Source organism: Acomys minous (assembly GCF_964271855.1).
Source record: "Acomys minous genome assembly, chromosome: 5".
NCBI lineage: Eukaryota > Metazoa > Chordata > Mammalia > Rodentia > Muridae > Acomys > Acomys minous.
This window is the reverse complement of record NC_140494.1, coordinates 5229747-5248124: the sequence shown is the minus strand read 5'-3', so window position 1 is coordinate 5248124 and position 18378 is coordinate 5229747. Positions and strand designations below refer to the sequence as shown.

The window sequence follows — 18378 nt, the reverse complement described above, 5'->3', positions numbered from 1 at the left end:
TGGGCTAGGATCTTGGGATGGATAAAAAGGGGAAAGAAAAAAAAACCAGTTGAGTCCCAGAAAATACCTCTCTTGGTTTTGTGAACAGAAGTGTGTAGAGAGAGCCACCTTACACTGAACCTTTTGCACAACTGAGTAAGTGATTAGAAGTTACTGGTTGTGGAGTGGTTAGAATGCTGCAGGTCTAAAGAGTAATTCCGATTTCTCTTGAGCTATTTCTAACTCCCAAAATAATCATTCCTTGTCCACCCACATTTCTGATCTAATATCCTTGTGACTAATAAGCAAAATCTTTGGAATGTATTAACTTAACATAAATAACAGTAGCTTCCATCTTCTACCATCCTAAAGGCTAAGAGCATCATCTATAGTATCTGAGGCCAATAGCAGAAACTTTTCTGCATTGCTTAAACCTGCGTATCTATCACATCTACCTTAAGCTGCCTTAATTTATGCCTTTCATTGTTCTGCTCGTATAAAGCTTCCATCAAACCCTTAACACATTGGGACATGAAATTTGGTTTTCCCTAAATCTGTGTTCCTGGGCAACAGCCATTCATATATTTGCCTCAGGAACAAACTGTCTCTTCTCCCCATTAGGTTATAGTTGTGTCTTTGCATCAACAGATTCCTGAGTATAGATGCAAAGCCATGATGGACAGTATCCTGCGACTGGGAGTGGAAATAAACTCTCCCTTCCCTAAGTGGTTTAAATCAGGTCTTTTGTGGCAATAATATATACTTAGTATAAACACTGCAGAGGGGAGGCTGAGAGCCATGTATCAGGTGTGCAGTGGACAGACAGCACACGCCCTGTGTGAAGGAAATGGTGTCCTTAACTTACATTCTTTATATTCTCTCAAGGAAACTGACTTGGATTTATTGAGCAAAACTAGATTTAATGTGTTGGGTCTACGGGGAAAATTCTTTATAGAGAAAAAAAAAGTTGAAATGGTAAACAAAGAAAAGGTTCTGAGAAAGGCCAGGAATACATCCTGTTATGGTTCTGTGGCTCCTTAAAAAGAACATGAATAAGGTGTTTCCAATGGGAATCCAGTGTCTGTTTGTGAAAATATGAGTTGCCAAAGGAAGCAATCAGAGAAGCAGGTCAGAGCAGGCGGTGCTACTACCCGCGTGAGTCATTCTGGTTCATGGGTAGCAGCCGCACGGTGCAAAACAGGAAAGGAAGAGACAGACCAACCAGGAACAAAAGGCAGAGAAAACTCACTCTCCAGCCTCCAGGAGTCAACAGAATAACTGGCCATTGGGGCCTAATAATTTCCAGTTTGGGAAAGAAGAGATTTGAAAAACAATCAGACACAAGAGTGTTGGCAAGGTGACAGAGTTCCAGGGGTCAACAAACGGCGTGGTGCCTCACAGAACGAAGTCTACTGCACCTCTGCTGGCCTGAATTTGTTGGAGGAGTTGCACAAAAACAGAGCCTAGAAATTCTCTGGTGATCAGAAAGCTCCAGAATATTCATTTTCGGGGATGAAGTCCTTGTCCTTCCCACCAGCCATCCTTCTTTCTTCTGTATCCAGGCTGCATCCCTGCTGCCAGAACAGCTGATACGATGCCGGTCCAGCAGAGCTCCGTCTCTCGGGTACTATTCTTTGTGATTTCATCAACAGGCTTAGCAGTGTGGTGCTTCAAGGGATATCCTCTCTTCTTGGGAGCAGACTGTGCATGTGTCTGGAAAAATAGGAGAGCGCTACCCACATGACATACCCCTTCACTCACAGAAAGTGAAGCAGCAGGGCTCAGATGGTTTGGTCAGGAAAGTGCTTGATTTCAAAGCAGAAAGCCCTGAGTCGGATCCCTAGAACAGATGGATGAGTTTCAGGTGTGGCTGTGTGTATTCCTAACACTGTTACTGAGAAGATGGAGAGAGATCCCTGGGGCTTGCTGGACAGCCAGGCTAGCCTAATTTTTGGTTCCTTGGTCATAGTGAGAGGAACTTAAGGTTGATATCTAACTTCCACATGCATGCACATGCATGTAACACACACACACACACACACACACACACACACACACACACACACACACACACACACACGTGAGCTTATAGAATGCCTTAGTCTACTACAGACCAGAAGGAATACTGCTCAAAGCCACATCTCAGGACCAGCCCTTTCCTGAGGTCATCTACGTTGACTCACCATGGAATGAATGAGTGTTTGATTTACTTAAACATTTTCCCTTTGGCAGGATATTGGTTGGCAAGAAAGAACTGGTTAGAAAAGGAGGGGAGTGAAGGAAATGATTGGATAATGCTAGCTTATTTCTTTTTCTCTGCACCTGGGTAACTTAATTCTGTGTCCCGTATGCCATTCCTCCTCCATAAAGTAACAAGGCTGCATCTCTCTGCAACCCATGAGTGTTGCTGTGTCTATCTTCTCATAAAGTGTGCCTCCTCTGTGGCTGGTGAGATGGCTCAGAGGGTAAAATGCCTTCTGCACAAGCTTAATAACCTTAGTTTAATCCCCATGTCTATATAAAATATGATGGAGGCATACGGAAGAGACAAGCTCTCTCCCTGTTTAACCAGGCAACAAAGAAAGAAAATGCTCATGTTACCCAGATTCCTTCTTTCTCTTCTATCCCACCCACCCAGGCCCACAGTGTATGGGATACTGCCATCCACAGTCAGTCTGGGTCCTCCAGCCTTGATTAATCTTCTCTGGAAACATCCTTATGGACAAAACCAATGGTGTTCTTGACTGACTTCCTACACACAAACTTCTCAGTGAACAAAGGTGACAAGATTAGCTTTCACAACAGGAAGCCCTCTACCAATGTGGAGGCACAGCCAATATTCAACGGGTAAAGGCATACTCATACTGATGTTCCTGGGGTAGGTGCACTCCTCAAGGTCAAAGCAAGGAACATAGCTAGGAAACCAGGTAGGGATGAGGAAGACAGTACTCTCAAAGTACTAAAGATGCCATTCCTTGGCCTGCTGAAAGTACTGACTTCATGGGCAACTCAACTTTCTAGGTATAAAGTGTTTTCTTCCTTAACATGTCCAGTACTTGGGGCTAAAAAAATCTCCTAGATTACAACAGTCATAATGGCTGTCCACTGCAAGCATTAACTGGAGGCATAAAAAGGTATGGAGGTTGGGGACTTGTCACACATAAGTGTATGTCCAGATGGTTTGAAGATCTAGTGAGAGATACAGATTCAATCCCACACAGGGCCTGAAATTCTGCATTTCCATCCAACTTCACAGCTTGGGACCACATTCAGTGTGGGGACTGGGAATCACTGCCTCTCCAGCTAGCTCCAGAGTTGGATCAATGAAGAAGCTTTTATAGCATGTGTGGCAAGGGGGCCACCCACCCTACTTCTGGTCTGATGGTGTTTACAAGTGTTTCCGGTAAAAGGAATGCTCAGCAACGTATGAGAACCACCCTGATTATACTCCTGGAAAAAATGTTAATAAATAGCCCCTGGTGATCTGGAAATTTTCAGCCAGGTAATGTTTTTTCTCTTATCATGAACAAGCAATCTTCCCCAAAGGTCTGGATCTGGAGTGGGCTTTCAAATAACAGAAACACCTTTTGTTTGTTTGGGCTTTTTTTTTTTCCTCATCCTTGAAATACATAATTTCTGTGCTTGCAAATGAGTGCCAACTCTCTCCTGAAATGTCTTGCATCTAAAACAGGACAAAAAAAATGTGTGTACAAAGAACAAGATAATGGGCATCAGGCAGAAACTGCTTCCAGAAAATCCTTCTCTGCCACGGTGCCCACCACTCCTTCTGCCTTTCGTCTGACTCTGACCACTTGATTCAGCTCTCAATCCCCGAGCTCAATTGAACCACCAAACCACCGTGGAGGCACAGCTAGTAATGTCCAGATTTCATCCAACTGAATACATAGTTTTTTAAAACTCCACTTACATAATATGCAAAGTTGTTTCCTTTGGACTGTAAAAGAACCTAGGGATCATGAATTAGGACAGGGGTGATGGGTTCCCGGGCACCATCCATCTTGCTGAGTTAGGACAGGGTGATGGGTTCCCGGGCATCCTCCATCTTGCTGAGTTAGGACAGGGGTGATGGGTTCCCGGGCATCCTCCATCTTGCTGCACTACTATTCTTAGCTTTCCAACTTATAATCTATATTAGTATTTGAATTACATTTTCTGATAAAAACCGACTGGAAAGAGGGGGGTTAATGGAAGTGAGGGAATGGCAAGGAAAGGCAAGGGGAAGAAGGAAGGGCACACTTATTATGGCTCAGTTTGGGAGTGTAGTCCATTAGGCCTAAGGCAGGTAGCTCCATTGTGTCTGAACTTAGGAGGCAGAGGGTGGTGAATGCTGGTTTTCAACTCCCCTTCTGCTTATCAATCTGAAATTCCTACTCCACAGTGTGGTGCTACCCTCAATCCACTGTAGATCTCTTCTCAATTAGCCCAATCTAGAAACTCCAACAACGTGCCCAGAGGTTTGACTCCTAGATTCTAGATCTGGTTGACACTATGCTTTCTGCATGTATATATAAATATAAATACATACAATGAATCATGACTCCAGCATGGCAGCAAGATCATAAGAACGCACTGCAGCTGAGGTCAGGTACCAGAGAGTGGATAGGACTTTGAACCAGGCTATAGACCCTCAACCACCTACTTCCACCCACCTGCCGCCTAAATAAACCTTACAAAACTGTACTATAAGACAGACAAGTGTTCAGGCACAAGAACCTGTATGAGACATTTCACATTCAAATCATGCCATGTTTTTTTTTTTAAAGAAAAGAAATGGTTGCTGAAGTAGTAGCTGTCACTTCTACAATGTAGCCAGAAGGAAGGAGCAACGGAAAGCTTGTGTCAATAGCTTTGACTGTGGCATTTCCATACATCAATTCCACTTTCATTATCCATCCTCCCTTCTACTCTCTCTTCTCTTTTAAAGAAGCCCCACTCCTTACTAAATATTTACTCTCATTCCACATCTAGCAACAAAAAAACAGTAAACTCTGTCTTGATGAGGCAGAAGTACCACAGTATAAATCCAGGCTTCTCTGACTTTAACCTGAGAAATACTTGCTGTAGAGAAACCCATAACCATTAGCAAGTGTTTAGTTCTATTAATTTGCTTGACTTCCTGCATCTTTTTTTTACCTGACAAATTACATCTGCTGTGGATGCTGTGAGCCAGGTACCGGGTAGAGCATTCCATGCCTGATGCCATGGTTAGTGCTCACATTGACCCCACCAAGAAAGTAACTTTAGTTTGGTTTGTGTAACCAGCCAGATTACCTGCCTAGTCACTGATGTAAGAAAAATGTATATTTAGGGGACTGGAGAGATAGCTCAGCAGTTAAGAGGTTAAGATCTTTTCCCAAGGACCTAGGTTCAATTCCCACATGGCAGCTCACAACTGCCTGTAACTCCAGTTCCAGGGGTTAGACACCCCACACAGACATACACCTAGACAAAACACCAGTCTGCATAAAATAAAAATGTAAGTAAATCATTTGAGAAGTATATTCAGTTATCGTTCATTGCAGAGATATGTACTCCTCTGACGTTTTTCTAAGGTAGCTGTCCTAATGAGTAGGGACTTCTAGAGCAGAGACTCCTAAGCCAGTTCTCAGTGCCCGAGCTCTTTCCACAGAGGAAATTTCTCTGCACATTTGATCATATCACTGGTTTGGCCTCTAACCGCTGGGGACTCCTCACTGCAAATTTTTCTTGTTCCCTTTCTTTCTTCTTCTCCTCTTCTTTATTGTAACAAATTATCCTCAGGTGCTTAGAAAGCTATGGAAAGCACCAGAGTTCTTCATTGGCTAGTGAGCATTTATTTCTTTCTAGAATAAAAGAGCCAAGAGCTCCAGACATTAATAGTCTGTTATATAAGAATGACCGAGCTGTTTCCATTGACTTGTGGGTTTCTTTATATTAAATATAGAGGAGAAGGAAGGGGAGGGGAGGGGAGAAGATTAGGTAAGGCAAAAAATATCCATCGCGTGTAGGACTTCCTTGTCTGCATGCAGTGACTTCAACCAGTCTCTTCGCATCTGTTACCTGAGACCACCACTGCTCCCTGCCCCGATAAGCAGATGTGTGTGAGCTACCTCAGCATCCTCTCAGTGATCATTCAGTCAGGTGTCGACATTCCAACTACAAATTTCACAACCTTTAAATTAGATGTGAACTAGGTACTTAGAAGCATCCCAACTAGAGAAACACCCTCAAAGTCGTGACCTATTTTCCTTGAGATTTATCTCTTGCTTATAAATATAGAATGCAACCTGCAAGCAAGATGCCAGCTCACCGATTATACTGATTAATGGAGTTCTGCTTTATCTAAAGAAATAACTATTTTTTTATCCCGACCCTTAAAGCTCATGAGAATTACCCATTTCCTGAAGACCAGTTGCGTTAATCATGTAGCTTTACGTGTAAAAGGAAACCTATTGAAATAGCTCTTTTCATTGGCTGCTTCTTTCTATTTTGATTTATATATGATCTCTCAATGAGAATGGCATTTTATTCTAAATATTTCCTATTTAAAAACCTTTGACCAGAAGTTCCCACCTAACTAAGCAGATCTCTGGGCACAGTATCTACAACCAAGTGCATCCAATATGGAGAGACTTGAGTTATCACCACAGGCCCTGAAGTCAGCGGCTGAGAAATGACATTTGGAGCAAAGATGAATGGTCCCCTGAGAAGCCATCTTATGATGGTGTTGATAAGGTTCTGGAACTTTCTTGCCCTTTCTGTGTACTGAAAGGTTTGTGAGAAATAAGATCAAATAAAAGAATTCTCTATGGTCTCTCAGCCAAATTATCTTTCATTTAGTGTAGTTAAACAAATATTAGCCTGGCTCTGTAGGGTTTAACCTTTTTTTAAATCCACACTGTGGATTTATCTATGTTTTGTTGGAAAAAAAAGAATAGCACTTTGAAAATCATGGTTTTCCTTTCCGAGAGATTTCCACCTTGCTGTCCATCTTCACAAGAGAGCTCTGTTAACCTTGTTTAGGTTTGGATGGAAAACCAAGTGAGGAGCAAAGATGCTTTCCTAGGTTGCCATGGTGACTGAAGAGCCTTCTGGTTCTGCGGCTTTGATACACCTCTCACAAACAATAGCCACCTAGACACTATTTCATTTGAAACTGAATCCAAATATATTAAAAGGCACCTTGTGACCATTCTGGCCAAGAACATGAGATTCAGGGGTGAACTTGGCTTCCATACATGGTCCTGTTTCTCAGTAAATGAGCAGCGTGCACCAGGAACAAAAGCACTAAGATCTTTAGCTTTGTTATTAGAAAAATAAGGATGGTGACAGCATCTTCTTCATCTGGAATGATGTAGAAAACAAATGTGATAAAGTATTTGCTGAAATGTAAAGAGCTTCGTAAGCAATTCATGGAGTTTGCCTGGCTTCACACATACTTAATTCATTTCAGTACCAGACTCGAATCTGAGGATCCATCCTACTTCCAGAGTGAGAGGCCCAAGGCAGAGCACCTGCCTCCCATTTCCTGCAGCCATCACTCCAGCCAACTGAAGCTCTCAAACCAGTGAAGGCTCTGTCAACACTATGGACGCTTAGGGCAATAGGACGTGAGCACCTTGTGAGTAACCTTTCTACCTTAACAGCATCTCCAAATCCAGCTCCTTCCATTGTTTCTTGCTTAACCAGCAGGAATGTGCTGTGACAGCAAGGGTGGTCAAACACCTACTTAATGGGTTACTTTCTCACTGCTGTGACAAAAGAAACACGGAGGAAAGTTTAGCTTTGCATCGTGGTTGGAGGTTACTGTTATGAAGGGTAAGTCATAGCAGCAGGAGGTGAGGTGGTGGTCACATGACATCTGCAGTCAGGACAGAGGAAGAGATGAATGTTGGTGTTCAGTCCAGGCTCTTCATCTGTAGGATGGTGTCACGTCAGCCACCCACACTCAGGGTGGGTCCTTGCCCCTTAGTTGAACTTTTGGAAACACCATGGCAGACACAGCCAGGAGTGCATCTCCTCGTTGATTCTAGGTACAGTTAAATTGGCAGTGACAGTGAACCATTTTGTCCTGTCTGAAAGGCGACATCCTGATTCATCCTCTGAGAGGGCCAAAAACCCTCTCCAGTCTTTAGTCCTATACAGTAGTTCCTTTTTCTACGGCACTTAAGGATCAACTCCTACAGTGGCTCTGTCACCTCTTCCTCCAGGTGTCTTGGTAAACGGATTCCAGTCTGAGCTACCATGCTTCTCACAGGCCTGCATCAAACCCTGGGCCTTCGCCTGTTGCAGAGCTGTAATTATGAACTCAGGTGTTTTAATTTAACAACAACGATGATGACAACGACGACAACAAAAGCTGCTCATAGTTAAGGACCATGGTTTTGATTCCATAGAGCTACACAGAGTAATTAAACCCACAGACAGGAAGTAGGCTGCACGGTACCAGAAGAAGGAGACACTGGAGGGAGGCACCAGCAGGAACTTATTATCTGATGTGGATGGATTTTCAGTTCTGAAAAATGAAAGTGGTCTGCCCTGGATGATTGTGAAGATAGCACAGCAATGCCTATGTATTCAGTGTCACTGAAAGAACATATACCAATGATAAACATAGTAAATTGAGTGGTACCTAAAATCAACCCCAGAGCGTGGCACACTGTGGCATGCCAAGCAAGTCACATCTCAGCCCATGTGCATTTTTTTAAATTTTGGTTTCTATATTAGATCAAAGATCATATAAAATGGAGATCCTATCTTCTAGCTTTAAATGAAGCACAAACAATTAATCACTATATGAAACATCAACCTTTAATGATGTGAACACAAGTCTGATACCTTCCCTGTGGTGAGGTTCCCTTTCCTATGACCAAAAGGAAAAGTGCATCTGTATATCCATGTATGGTCCTAATACTTCTAGAACCAAGCTGATCGGGGGAGATTGTGTTGAAGAAATAAATACTCAGGAGCCCAGGCATAGAAAGGAAATCTTGTGGAAAACAGAGTGCTACGAGGGCTACCCAGGTCACTCAGGAAGTTCCTAAAGCAGACAGGTGCTCTGTCCTCCTGCCTCTGTCAGAACTTCTGATGCAAATGAAAACCCAGTTTGGGAGGAATCCACAGTGAAAGGAGATGCATAAGTGAAAGGAGAAGCATAAGTGAAAAGAGAAGCATAAGTGAAAGGAGAAGCATAAGTGAAAGGAGAAGCATAAGTGGGGGATTCTAGTTCTTTTGGATGTGTTATTAGACCAGTTCTTAGGCCTCCTCGAGCAGCAGGTGTCTGTAGTGGCACTATGGAACTGATGATATTGCTCTGCTGGAGATTTTAAACATAAAAATAATGAAACCTTGACTTAGTATTACATGAAGCCTAAACACATTGTGATGTGTGGATACTTGTATAAACCAAATAATTTAATAAATAGGTATTTCCACACAGTGTGATAACAATAGGATATAACTGGCATTGTAAAAGATTATTAACTTATGGTTTCAGAATCTAGGACACGCTTGGCTTTTGCTTAACCTCTATGACTTCTTTCTTGTCTTATAAATTATAAGAGCAACCACAAAATCCAAAGGACTGACTTAGGGAGTCCTGGGCCAGGACATCTGTGAGGACAGGATCTGCTATTAACACAGCCTCCCTAGGATTCCCTGCCTCAGAAAGAAATAGTCCATAGCTACCTTGGGGTGTAGTAAGATGAGGTGACCAAGTGCTGGGCACAATGACTAGAGTACAGCTATAATTCGGAATGGAAGCAGAGGTGAGCTTTAGACCGCTAAGTGTGGGGAGCAGGCGTGAAGAGAACAGAGGAAATTGCTGTGTTCAGCAGTGCCTGGCAGAAGCTGTGCTGAAAGTCAGAGCTACTGTCCGTGGCAAGATACAAAAGACATATAATCTGCATGGTGTGCCTTCCTCCCTGATGACCAGGTTCTCCCTTGGCACTAGCTGGTCATCAACTTCATAATAAAATATAAAAGTAGTAGTTCCTGCTGGTAACCAGTCCTGCATGGATTGCTTGGTTAACATTTAGCTGAATCTGTTTTTAAGAACCAGTCCTTGCCTTGCAGTATAGTTGAGCGAGACAAGATTACGTAACAATACCAAGGAGAGTGGGCTGGTGTGTTATTTTGGTCTGTCCTTTCCTGTGTCTGAAATGATACCACGAGTGAAGCAAAGGCTATAATAAAAATACAGTGCCTACCCAACTCAGTGCCTCCACAAAGGTGGGTTTATAAAAGGAATGGAAGCCTGTTCTGTGCCTGAGAAGGCCTCGCTACCTTTCTGCCTACTGGTTGGCACAATTGTCATCATCCAGGCTGCTCAGCAAGGAAGAAACTTATCCTGGGCTCTCAGCAGTCTGGCCATATGGCTGGAATTGAACTGATTCACTGTTGTTTTGACTGACAACATGGCCATTTTCACTCAAGGAAAATACTCCAACACCACTCCAGAGAATCTCACGTGCATCGTGACATAGCTCAACATTGTTTGTCACCTTCCTTTTTCTAGAGAGATTCCCACCGTTAGCATTTTACTCACTGAAAGCAAAGGCGGCATATCCGGAGAGCTGGTGAAGCTCAGATCACCACTAATTACCCAGGAGGTGGAACGCACTCCTGGGAGCAAAAGAACGAAAACAGAACTTGAAAAGATCAAATAAAGGGAAGAAAGACTACACCTGACAGCGTGTGGTTAATACTGTCAGTTTGACAGGACGTAGAATCGACCTGAGCACATGCCTCTGACCGTGCCCGTGAGGGAGTTTCTGGACAGTGTTAACCGAGGTGAGGAGACTCGCCCTACCTTGGTGTCACCATTTCATGGGCTGTGCTCCTGAACTGAACGAAAAAGAGAAATGAAACCGGGCGCCCGCTTTCACTACTCTCTTCTTCCCGGCTGCAGATGCCTCAAGTTCCTGGCCCCGCATCTCCCCGTCACCGTAGACCATGTGTGAGCCAGAACGCCCCTTCCCTCACTAAGTTGCTCTGTCAGGTAGTGTGTCACAGCGATGAGACAGGTAACTAATGCGGGTTGTGATCCCCATGCACAGTTTTTCTTTTTGTACAATCGATGTTGTCTCTCGCCAACAGACTTAGAGAAGAGGAATCCCTTGCCCTGATACAGGCAGTGCCTGCAGAACAGCATAGATGGAGCTCTCATCAACAGCCACCTCTGGCTGCTTCTTCTGCCTCTTCCCTGAATTCATCATAATTGGTTGAAAAATGCATTTTTCTCAACCCCGCCCATCTGTGCCTACAGTTTTTTTTTCCCAGTAGCCCCTGAGTCTTGTTGAGCGGCTAGTTATTTTAATCAATTGATAAGTTTACGGATATGAATTAGTTTTATAGCCAGTCAGGGCCATGGCGTGGATTATATAGGAAAGCTAGTCTTTTTCAGTGTGAATTTATGGTCCACTCCAGACTCATAACTTATAGCAGGACTAGTAACCTCCATTGCGCAGACTTCCTTAGAAATCTCTAGTGCTCTTAATGGAATTTCCTTGACATTTGCAGCAAGCAAGGAGGTGGTGGGTTAGAAGCATGAGGCCAGCACCACATCACAGAGGGACTCGGGGCCCGCTCCTCCTGAATCAGTCTACAGCAAAGGAATCCATCAGCTTCGCTGTTCTCACTTATGTGGATCTATCAAATCGTCTGATAAAATGTGACTGGCTGCGAAGTCTCCTAATGAAAACTCGGTCATGCTCTAAGGGGAACAGAGGTTTTTTTTTTCTCTCTTCTGATTCATAATCAAACTGGGAACTAAAGCATGTGATAGCTCAGACACTAAAGTGCAAGCACCCGGACCTGAGTTTGATCCTCAAAACCTTTGTGGGGGAAAAAAATCAGACAAGCAGAGCGGTCCACTTATAATCCCAGTGCTGGGGAAGAGAACCCAGCATTGACAAGCTCAGTGGTCAGCCAGCCAATCCAACTTAATAAGCCACAGGGGAGACAGAGAGAGAGAGAGAGAGAGAGAGAGAGAGAGAGAGAGAGAGAGAGAGAGAGAGAGAGAGGAGAGAGAGAGATCACCTTTCAAGAAAGAAGGAGGGCAACCTGAGTAATGGCATCCAAGGTGTCCTCGGTCTGCACAAGCATGTACGTGGACATATACACGAGTTCAAATCTGATATGGCTCGACACAGCCCACACACACATCCTAGAAATGGGTGGGTGTATTCACACTGCTTCATCTAATCTGCCAGGCTTTGTGGCTCTGCTGCTCCTTTACAGCACCCTAAAGTAAGGGTGTAAGAAGAAAACCATGTCTACAGACAGTGCCTCTTGCACTGCCTGATATGGAAAAGGGACTGAGTCCCACTAACAGTTCATCACACAAAAAGGAGGTGTGAGTCCAGACTGGTCTTATGAGGTTCTCTCCTCCTCAAAGGCACCTGTTTATTTCACAAACATTTCACAGTCTACTTAAGGTAGGCTTTTCCTAATCATGTTTAATGTTAACATTACTCTGGCAAAGACCACACTGCACAGATCTCTCCTATCCAAAAGTGCAATTTAAAAACACACATTTCAACCCCAATGAAAAGATATTAGCTCTTCATGAATTCCAAATTTTAGGGTTCTACCACCCTAAAGTGCTCAGAATCTTGTGTTGACTTGGCAACAGTATTTCTTTGCTCATTGTTCATTAATATTGAAAACGATATTAAATAAATTCTATTCAGTGACACACTATTGTTAGATAAGCAGTGACTGCAGTATCGTGATGCTCAGGAAAAAGTAGGGGTGCTGGGACACAGATACAAGTTCTCCCTCAGTCCTTACAGGTCCTGAATACCAACTGATAAAGTGAATCTGCTTCTTTCACTTGTGTTACCTAGATTTTAGTACAGGATATTTTCATCTTCTTCCCAAATCTGTTGGGAGGAAAAATAAACAAATGCCACTTTGATAACCGAGAGTGCACCGAATATTAAAAAATGAGTAGAGGATGATAAAATAGACATGCCTCGGGGCTGGGTGAGAGAGAGAGAAGGAAGAAGGGAGAGAAGAAGAGAGAGATAGAGGACAATTCATCCTTGAAGACATCACTTTAATCTGTTTTAAAGAAAACAACAGCATCTGCTGCAAGTGTTTCCTCATCATTGGGTTGTTTTGGGAAAGCGTCCCCCTATGATGGTTCCGCCAGCAATGGCAGCTTGCCCGAAGTGCCCCATGAGGTCAGCTGTGGAGACCCACACATTCTCTCACCCAAACAGCTGCCTCACCTAAGCTTGGGGTAGCAGCGTTTTGAAGGAAAGGTCTCAAGACACCTACCTGTTTCAACTTACTGTAAGCCTGACGGGAGGGCGGAAGCCCAGGCGATCAGAGAGGCCATACTTCCGGGTGCGTCTGTGAAACTGTTTCCACAGAAAATGAGATCATGAACAGTGGGGCCTAATTAGCAGCTTAATCCACTGGAGAACTCAAAATGTGAGTAGTGTGAAGAGACTATGGAGAGAGGCAGACTCACGGATGGTTTCCTCGGTCCTGCATTTGAAAGTAAGTCACGCCCCTCGTCTTGGCCCTGCCTGCTACCTCTCTCAGCTTCCTAGACACCACAAGGTGAGACATGGACTTTCTCCTACGTGAACTGCCATGATGTTTTGCTCAACCCAACACCCAGAAACAATGGGGGTAGCCAACCATGGCCCATCATCTCTGAAACCATGAGCCACAGTGGCTGTCTTTTCTAAGTTGCTTCTCTCAGATATTCGTCAGAGGAATAAAAAGTGAGTGGGATGGTACCTTTCCCAGGAACTCCAAGCATCATAAGCCTGTACCACCATGACCTGTTCCCTACATCACTAACAGCCTCACTTGCCAATCTACTCACTCAACAAAATGGGAACTGCATTCAGAGTAGGCATTCTCGTGTTCTGTTTTCATAAATAAAAGTTGCATCCTACTTCAAAGTTTCTCAACATATATGATCATTTCAGTACAGCCGGAGGTTTGTGATATATTCAGATATGTATGAATGTGTATGTGTGTGTGTGTGTATATATATATATATCCCATCATAGTTGAATACTGTAGGATTGTGTGTATGTAAATTAAAACCAAGGCATTCAAAGAAAGGCTTATTTACTAGATAGCTGTCCAGCTGCATAAAAACCTTGCTATTGACACCATTAGATTTTCAGGGCCAAAGTCTTATGTTTAATGTCTCTTATTTTTTTATTTAAATTTTAAACCAGGCTTAAAAAGAGACTATAAAATGCTAGGAAAAATAACCTACTGAAGTTTGTTTCCTCAAGGAAAGAAGCTTAAAGTTGAGTGAATGAATTTGTTCCCACAAGACACTACAACAAAAAGGAGGCCAAGTCCAACTCAGGGCTTGAGTTTAAAGAAATGATTCTTGGGAATTCAGGTCCTGACAAGACCTCATAGGCTGTGGTCACATGGTGGGGGAGGGGGAGGAGACCTGATAGGCTGTGGTCACATGGTGGAGGAGGAGGAGACCTGATAGGCTGTGGTCACATGGTGGGGGAGGGGGAGGAGACCTGATAGGCTGTGGTCACATGGTGGAGGAGGAGGAGACCTGATAGGCTGTGGTCACATGGTGGGGGAGGAGGAGGAGGAGGAGACCTGATAGGCTGTGGTCACATGGTGGAGGAGGAGGAGGAGGAGACCTGATAGGCTGTGGTCACATGGTGGGGGAGGAAAAGGAGACCTGATAGGCTGTGGTCACATGGAGAAGGGCACCCCTGTCCGAAGTCTAAGGGAGGGGAATAGGGAAGAATAGGGAGACAGGTGGGAAGATATGAGTGAGAGGGGATAACAATCAGGATGTAATGTGGATAAATTATAACAAATAAAACCAAATAAATGGTTCTCAGAACACTTGAACTGCTTCAACCAGTAGACTTACATCTGCTGGTTGTAGACTGGCTTTTCTGGCCCCTATATAGAGATCAGTTTTGTTAGAAAGAAAGAAAGAAAGAAAGAAAGAAAGAAAGAAAGAAAGAAAGAAAGAAAGAAAGAAAGAAAGATTGTGTTTATCAGTATTCCTTTAGATAGCTGCAAACACATTGCATATGTCTTTCTGTGACTCAGCAAGGCCAGTGTAACTTTGGCCAACTTTGGCATAAGACTCTGTTCAGATTTGGCACAGATCTACCTTGCGTGGACAGAAGAGATGCCAATTCTGTGTATTTCCAGTCTAAATGCTGTGGCCATTGCAAGGTGGCTGGAAAGGAAAAGCATCTGTGCCTGTCCGCAATCTGTCCCTTCTGTAAATATCTTATATCTTTGGATTAATAACTTGAAGCATCCAACTAATCCAGCTGCATGGGCAGCCAGGCTGTGTATGTGTTGACTCTTATGCCTAATCAAAAGGCAAACAGAAAAACTACAAAGTCTGCTTCAAAAGTTATATGGTGGAAATTGTTCCTGAGAAGCAAGAACTGCTACATTTCAGACGCCTTTAAGAAACAGTGAAATGGAGCCACATGAGGTGCTCAGCCTGTCGCAGCACTGAGGCAGCTGAATTAGGAGGACCTGGACTCTGAGTCCCGATTCAGATGTAAAATGAGAGTCTGTCTCAAGCAAGCAAACAAGTAACACAAAAGAAAAGAGAATAGAAAGACTGAAGGTTATAAAAGAGTCTAAAGCTATTATTGTCCATAGTCAGCAATAATGAAGTGGACTACGGATGATCAAGAAACATGGTTGGCAAATAACCCAATTGAGAAGGGCTTGGAACTAAACAGAGAATTCTCAACAGAGGAATATCAAATGGCTGAGAAACACTTAAAGAAATGCTCAACCTCCTTAGTCATCAGGGAAATGCAAATCAAAACAACTCTGAGATTCCATCTTACACCCATCAGAATGGCTAAGATTGAAAATTCAAGTGACACCACATGCTGGCGAGGATGTGGGGAGAGAGGAACACTCCTTCATTGCTGGTGGGAAGGCAAACTAGTACAGCCACTTTGGAAATCTATCTGGTGCTATCTCAGAAAAATGGGAATAGGGCTTCCTCAAGATCCAGCTATTCCACTCCTTGGAATATACCCAGAAGATGCTCCAGCACACAACAAGAAAATTTGCTCAACCATGTTCATAACAGCCTTATTCATAATAGCCAGAACATGGAAACAGCCTAAGTGTCCCTCAGTAGAAGAATAGATAAAGAAACTGTGGTACTATGGAATACTACTCAGCTATTAAAAACAAGGAATTCCCAAAATTTGTGGATAAATGGATTGAGATAGAAATGATCATAATGAGTGAGTTAAGCCAGAAGCAGAAAGACTCAAATGGTATATACTCACTTATATCTGCATATTAGCTCAAGGGGCATGTCCCATGAAAGCCTTCATTTACCAGGAAACTGGGACAGAGGGGAGGACATTCCATTGAGACTCTGGATGAGAGAAGCATGGGAGAATAGCAAAGTAGAAGGATCCAGAGGGTTCTAGAAACCTACAAGTAGAACATTATGATAGGCAGATTTGGGCCCAGCGGTCCCGCTCAAACTAAGGCACCAGCCAAGGACAATACAGGCGGTAAACTTTAAACCCCTACCCAGATCTAGCCAATGGTCAGAATATTCTCCACAGTTGAGTGGAGAGTGGGATATTACTTTCTCACATACTCTGGTGCCTCACCTTTGACCATGTCCCCTGGAGGGGGAGACCTGGTGGCACTCAGAGGAAGGACAACAGGTTACCGAGAAGAGACTTGATACCCTATGAACATATACAGGGGGAGGTAATCCCCCTCAGGAACAGTCATAGGGGAGGGGAATAAGAGGAAAATGGGAGGGAGGGAAGAATGGGAGGATACAAGGGATGGGATAACCATTGAGATGTAACAAGAATAAATTAATTAAAAAATTTTTAAAAAAAAAAGAAAAAAACAGAAACATGGTTGGTGTCACAATGATGGCTCAGTCGGGAAAGCTACCAAGACTGAGAAGGTTCAAGTCCTTGGGACCCATATAATAGAAGGAATGAGCTGACGGCTGAAATTTGCCCTCTAACCGTCATACTTGCACCATGCCATATGTTCATACGCATGCACAGACACACAGACACTAGACATGTTTATGAAAAAATACATGAAACAGAGAAAGGATGCTCTCTGTTTCATGTATTTGAATAAACTTTCTGTTATGAATATATTTTAATATAAAGGATTTATGAACTTCAATATCTAATGTCACTTGTTGAAAATCAGAATTTTGTTTGTGTATAGTAAAAGAGCAGAAGATTATTCAAGTTATTTTCATTGAACTTGGTAAAAACATAGGATAATTGAATTCAGAGACCTTGATTCCAATTCTAACTAAATAACCTTCAGAATTTCTCTTTATTTGGGGGTTTCTGCTCATGGGTGAGCAGCATAAAGAATAGACAGATTAATAGGTTAATGATAGATGGATGGAAAAATGGGTACATGCATAGTTAGGTGAATGGATGGTGTGTAAGCTTCCCTGGGAAGAAAGAGAAACCTGTTCACCAAAATATAGCTTAAGTCCAGTTTAGTGAACAATCAGTTTCCTGAGGTTACTTATAAGATTAGGCACTCAAAAGTCTCACCCCTGCATGGGTGACAGCTCATAAAAGCTGCATCACCAGAGTCCTATCTTGACTCAACTACCCGCTGTCTACGCACTCTATCACCACCCAAGGCCACATACATAGGTCACGTGCAGGAGGGACTGGAAGACAGGGATCTCAGGTGAGACTTTAGCTGTCTTCTCCTTCTAGATCTAGGAGGGATGTTAACAGTCTGATTACCATAACCACAGAGCTGATCGTCATCGCAGTGGTTTTCTCATTTTGTTAGCATTACCTATTTATAGACTGCAGACAACCAGAGCAATCTCTACGACACTGAAGCTGATGGCCACATCACTAGGAAGAAACTATACTACACAATGGATAGTAGACACATACACACATACATACATACATACATACATACATACATACATACATGATACATACATACATACATACATACATACATGATTCATCATACATAGTAGCTAGATGCGTAGACAGATTAGATAGATGAGTAGAAGATAAAGATAGATGATAGATAGATAGATAGACAGACAGACGGATAGGTAGATACTATTTTCATAAAGAAGCATGTCAATAGCTCTTCATATAACAAGTTACAAATCTTCAGTATCAGGCAAACCCAAAGTATTAAGTATATTACTCCTAATTATCAGCTGATACAAAAAGAGGCTAGTCAGTGCCTCTCTTTAAAAACAGCTTGTTTTAAAAATGACAGTTATCTTTAATCAAGTTTCCACTGATGTACATAGTTTGTCTGAAAGATCACTATGCATATGACATTATAATTACATCACTGTCGACCTTCTGTGCACAATCATCTTAGGGCAAGGCTTCTGAGCATCCTTGTAGG

At 43.0% G+C, this 18378-nt stretch overlaps 1 protein-coding gene across 3 annotated transcripts in view; it reads right to left on the bottom strand.

Moving 5' to 3' along the window:
* Nucleotides 1-839: 839 nt before the first annotated feature.
* LOC311597214 (uncharacterized protein) overlaps nt 840-18378 on the bottom strand; it is a 33326-nt gene continuing 15787 nt past the window's right edge. For 2 of the 3 annotated variants that reach the window (XR_014779137.1, XM_084781434.1), the window contains one exon: nt 840-1692. Coding sequence is in view for 1 of the 3 variants with exons in the window: in XM_084781434.1 (XP_084637560.1) it covers nt 1480-1692 (213 nt within the window). In the remaining 2 variants the exon portion in view is untranslated. Of the gene's footprint in view, nt 1693-13263; nt 13815-18378 lie in introns of those variants that run through there. The other variant, XR_014779138.1, reaches the window with a different exon arrangement.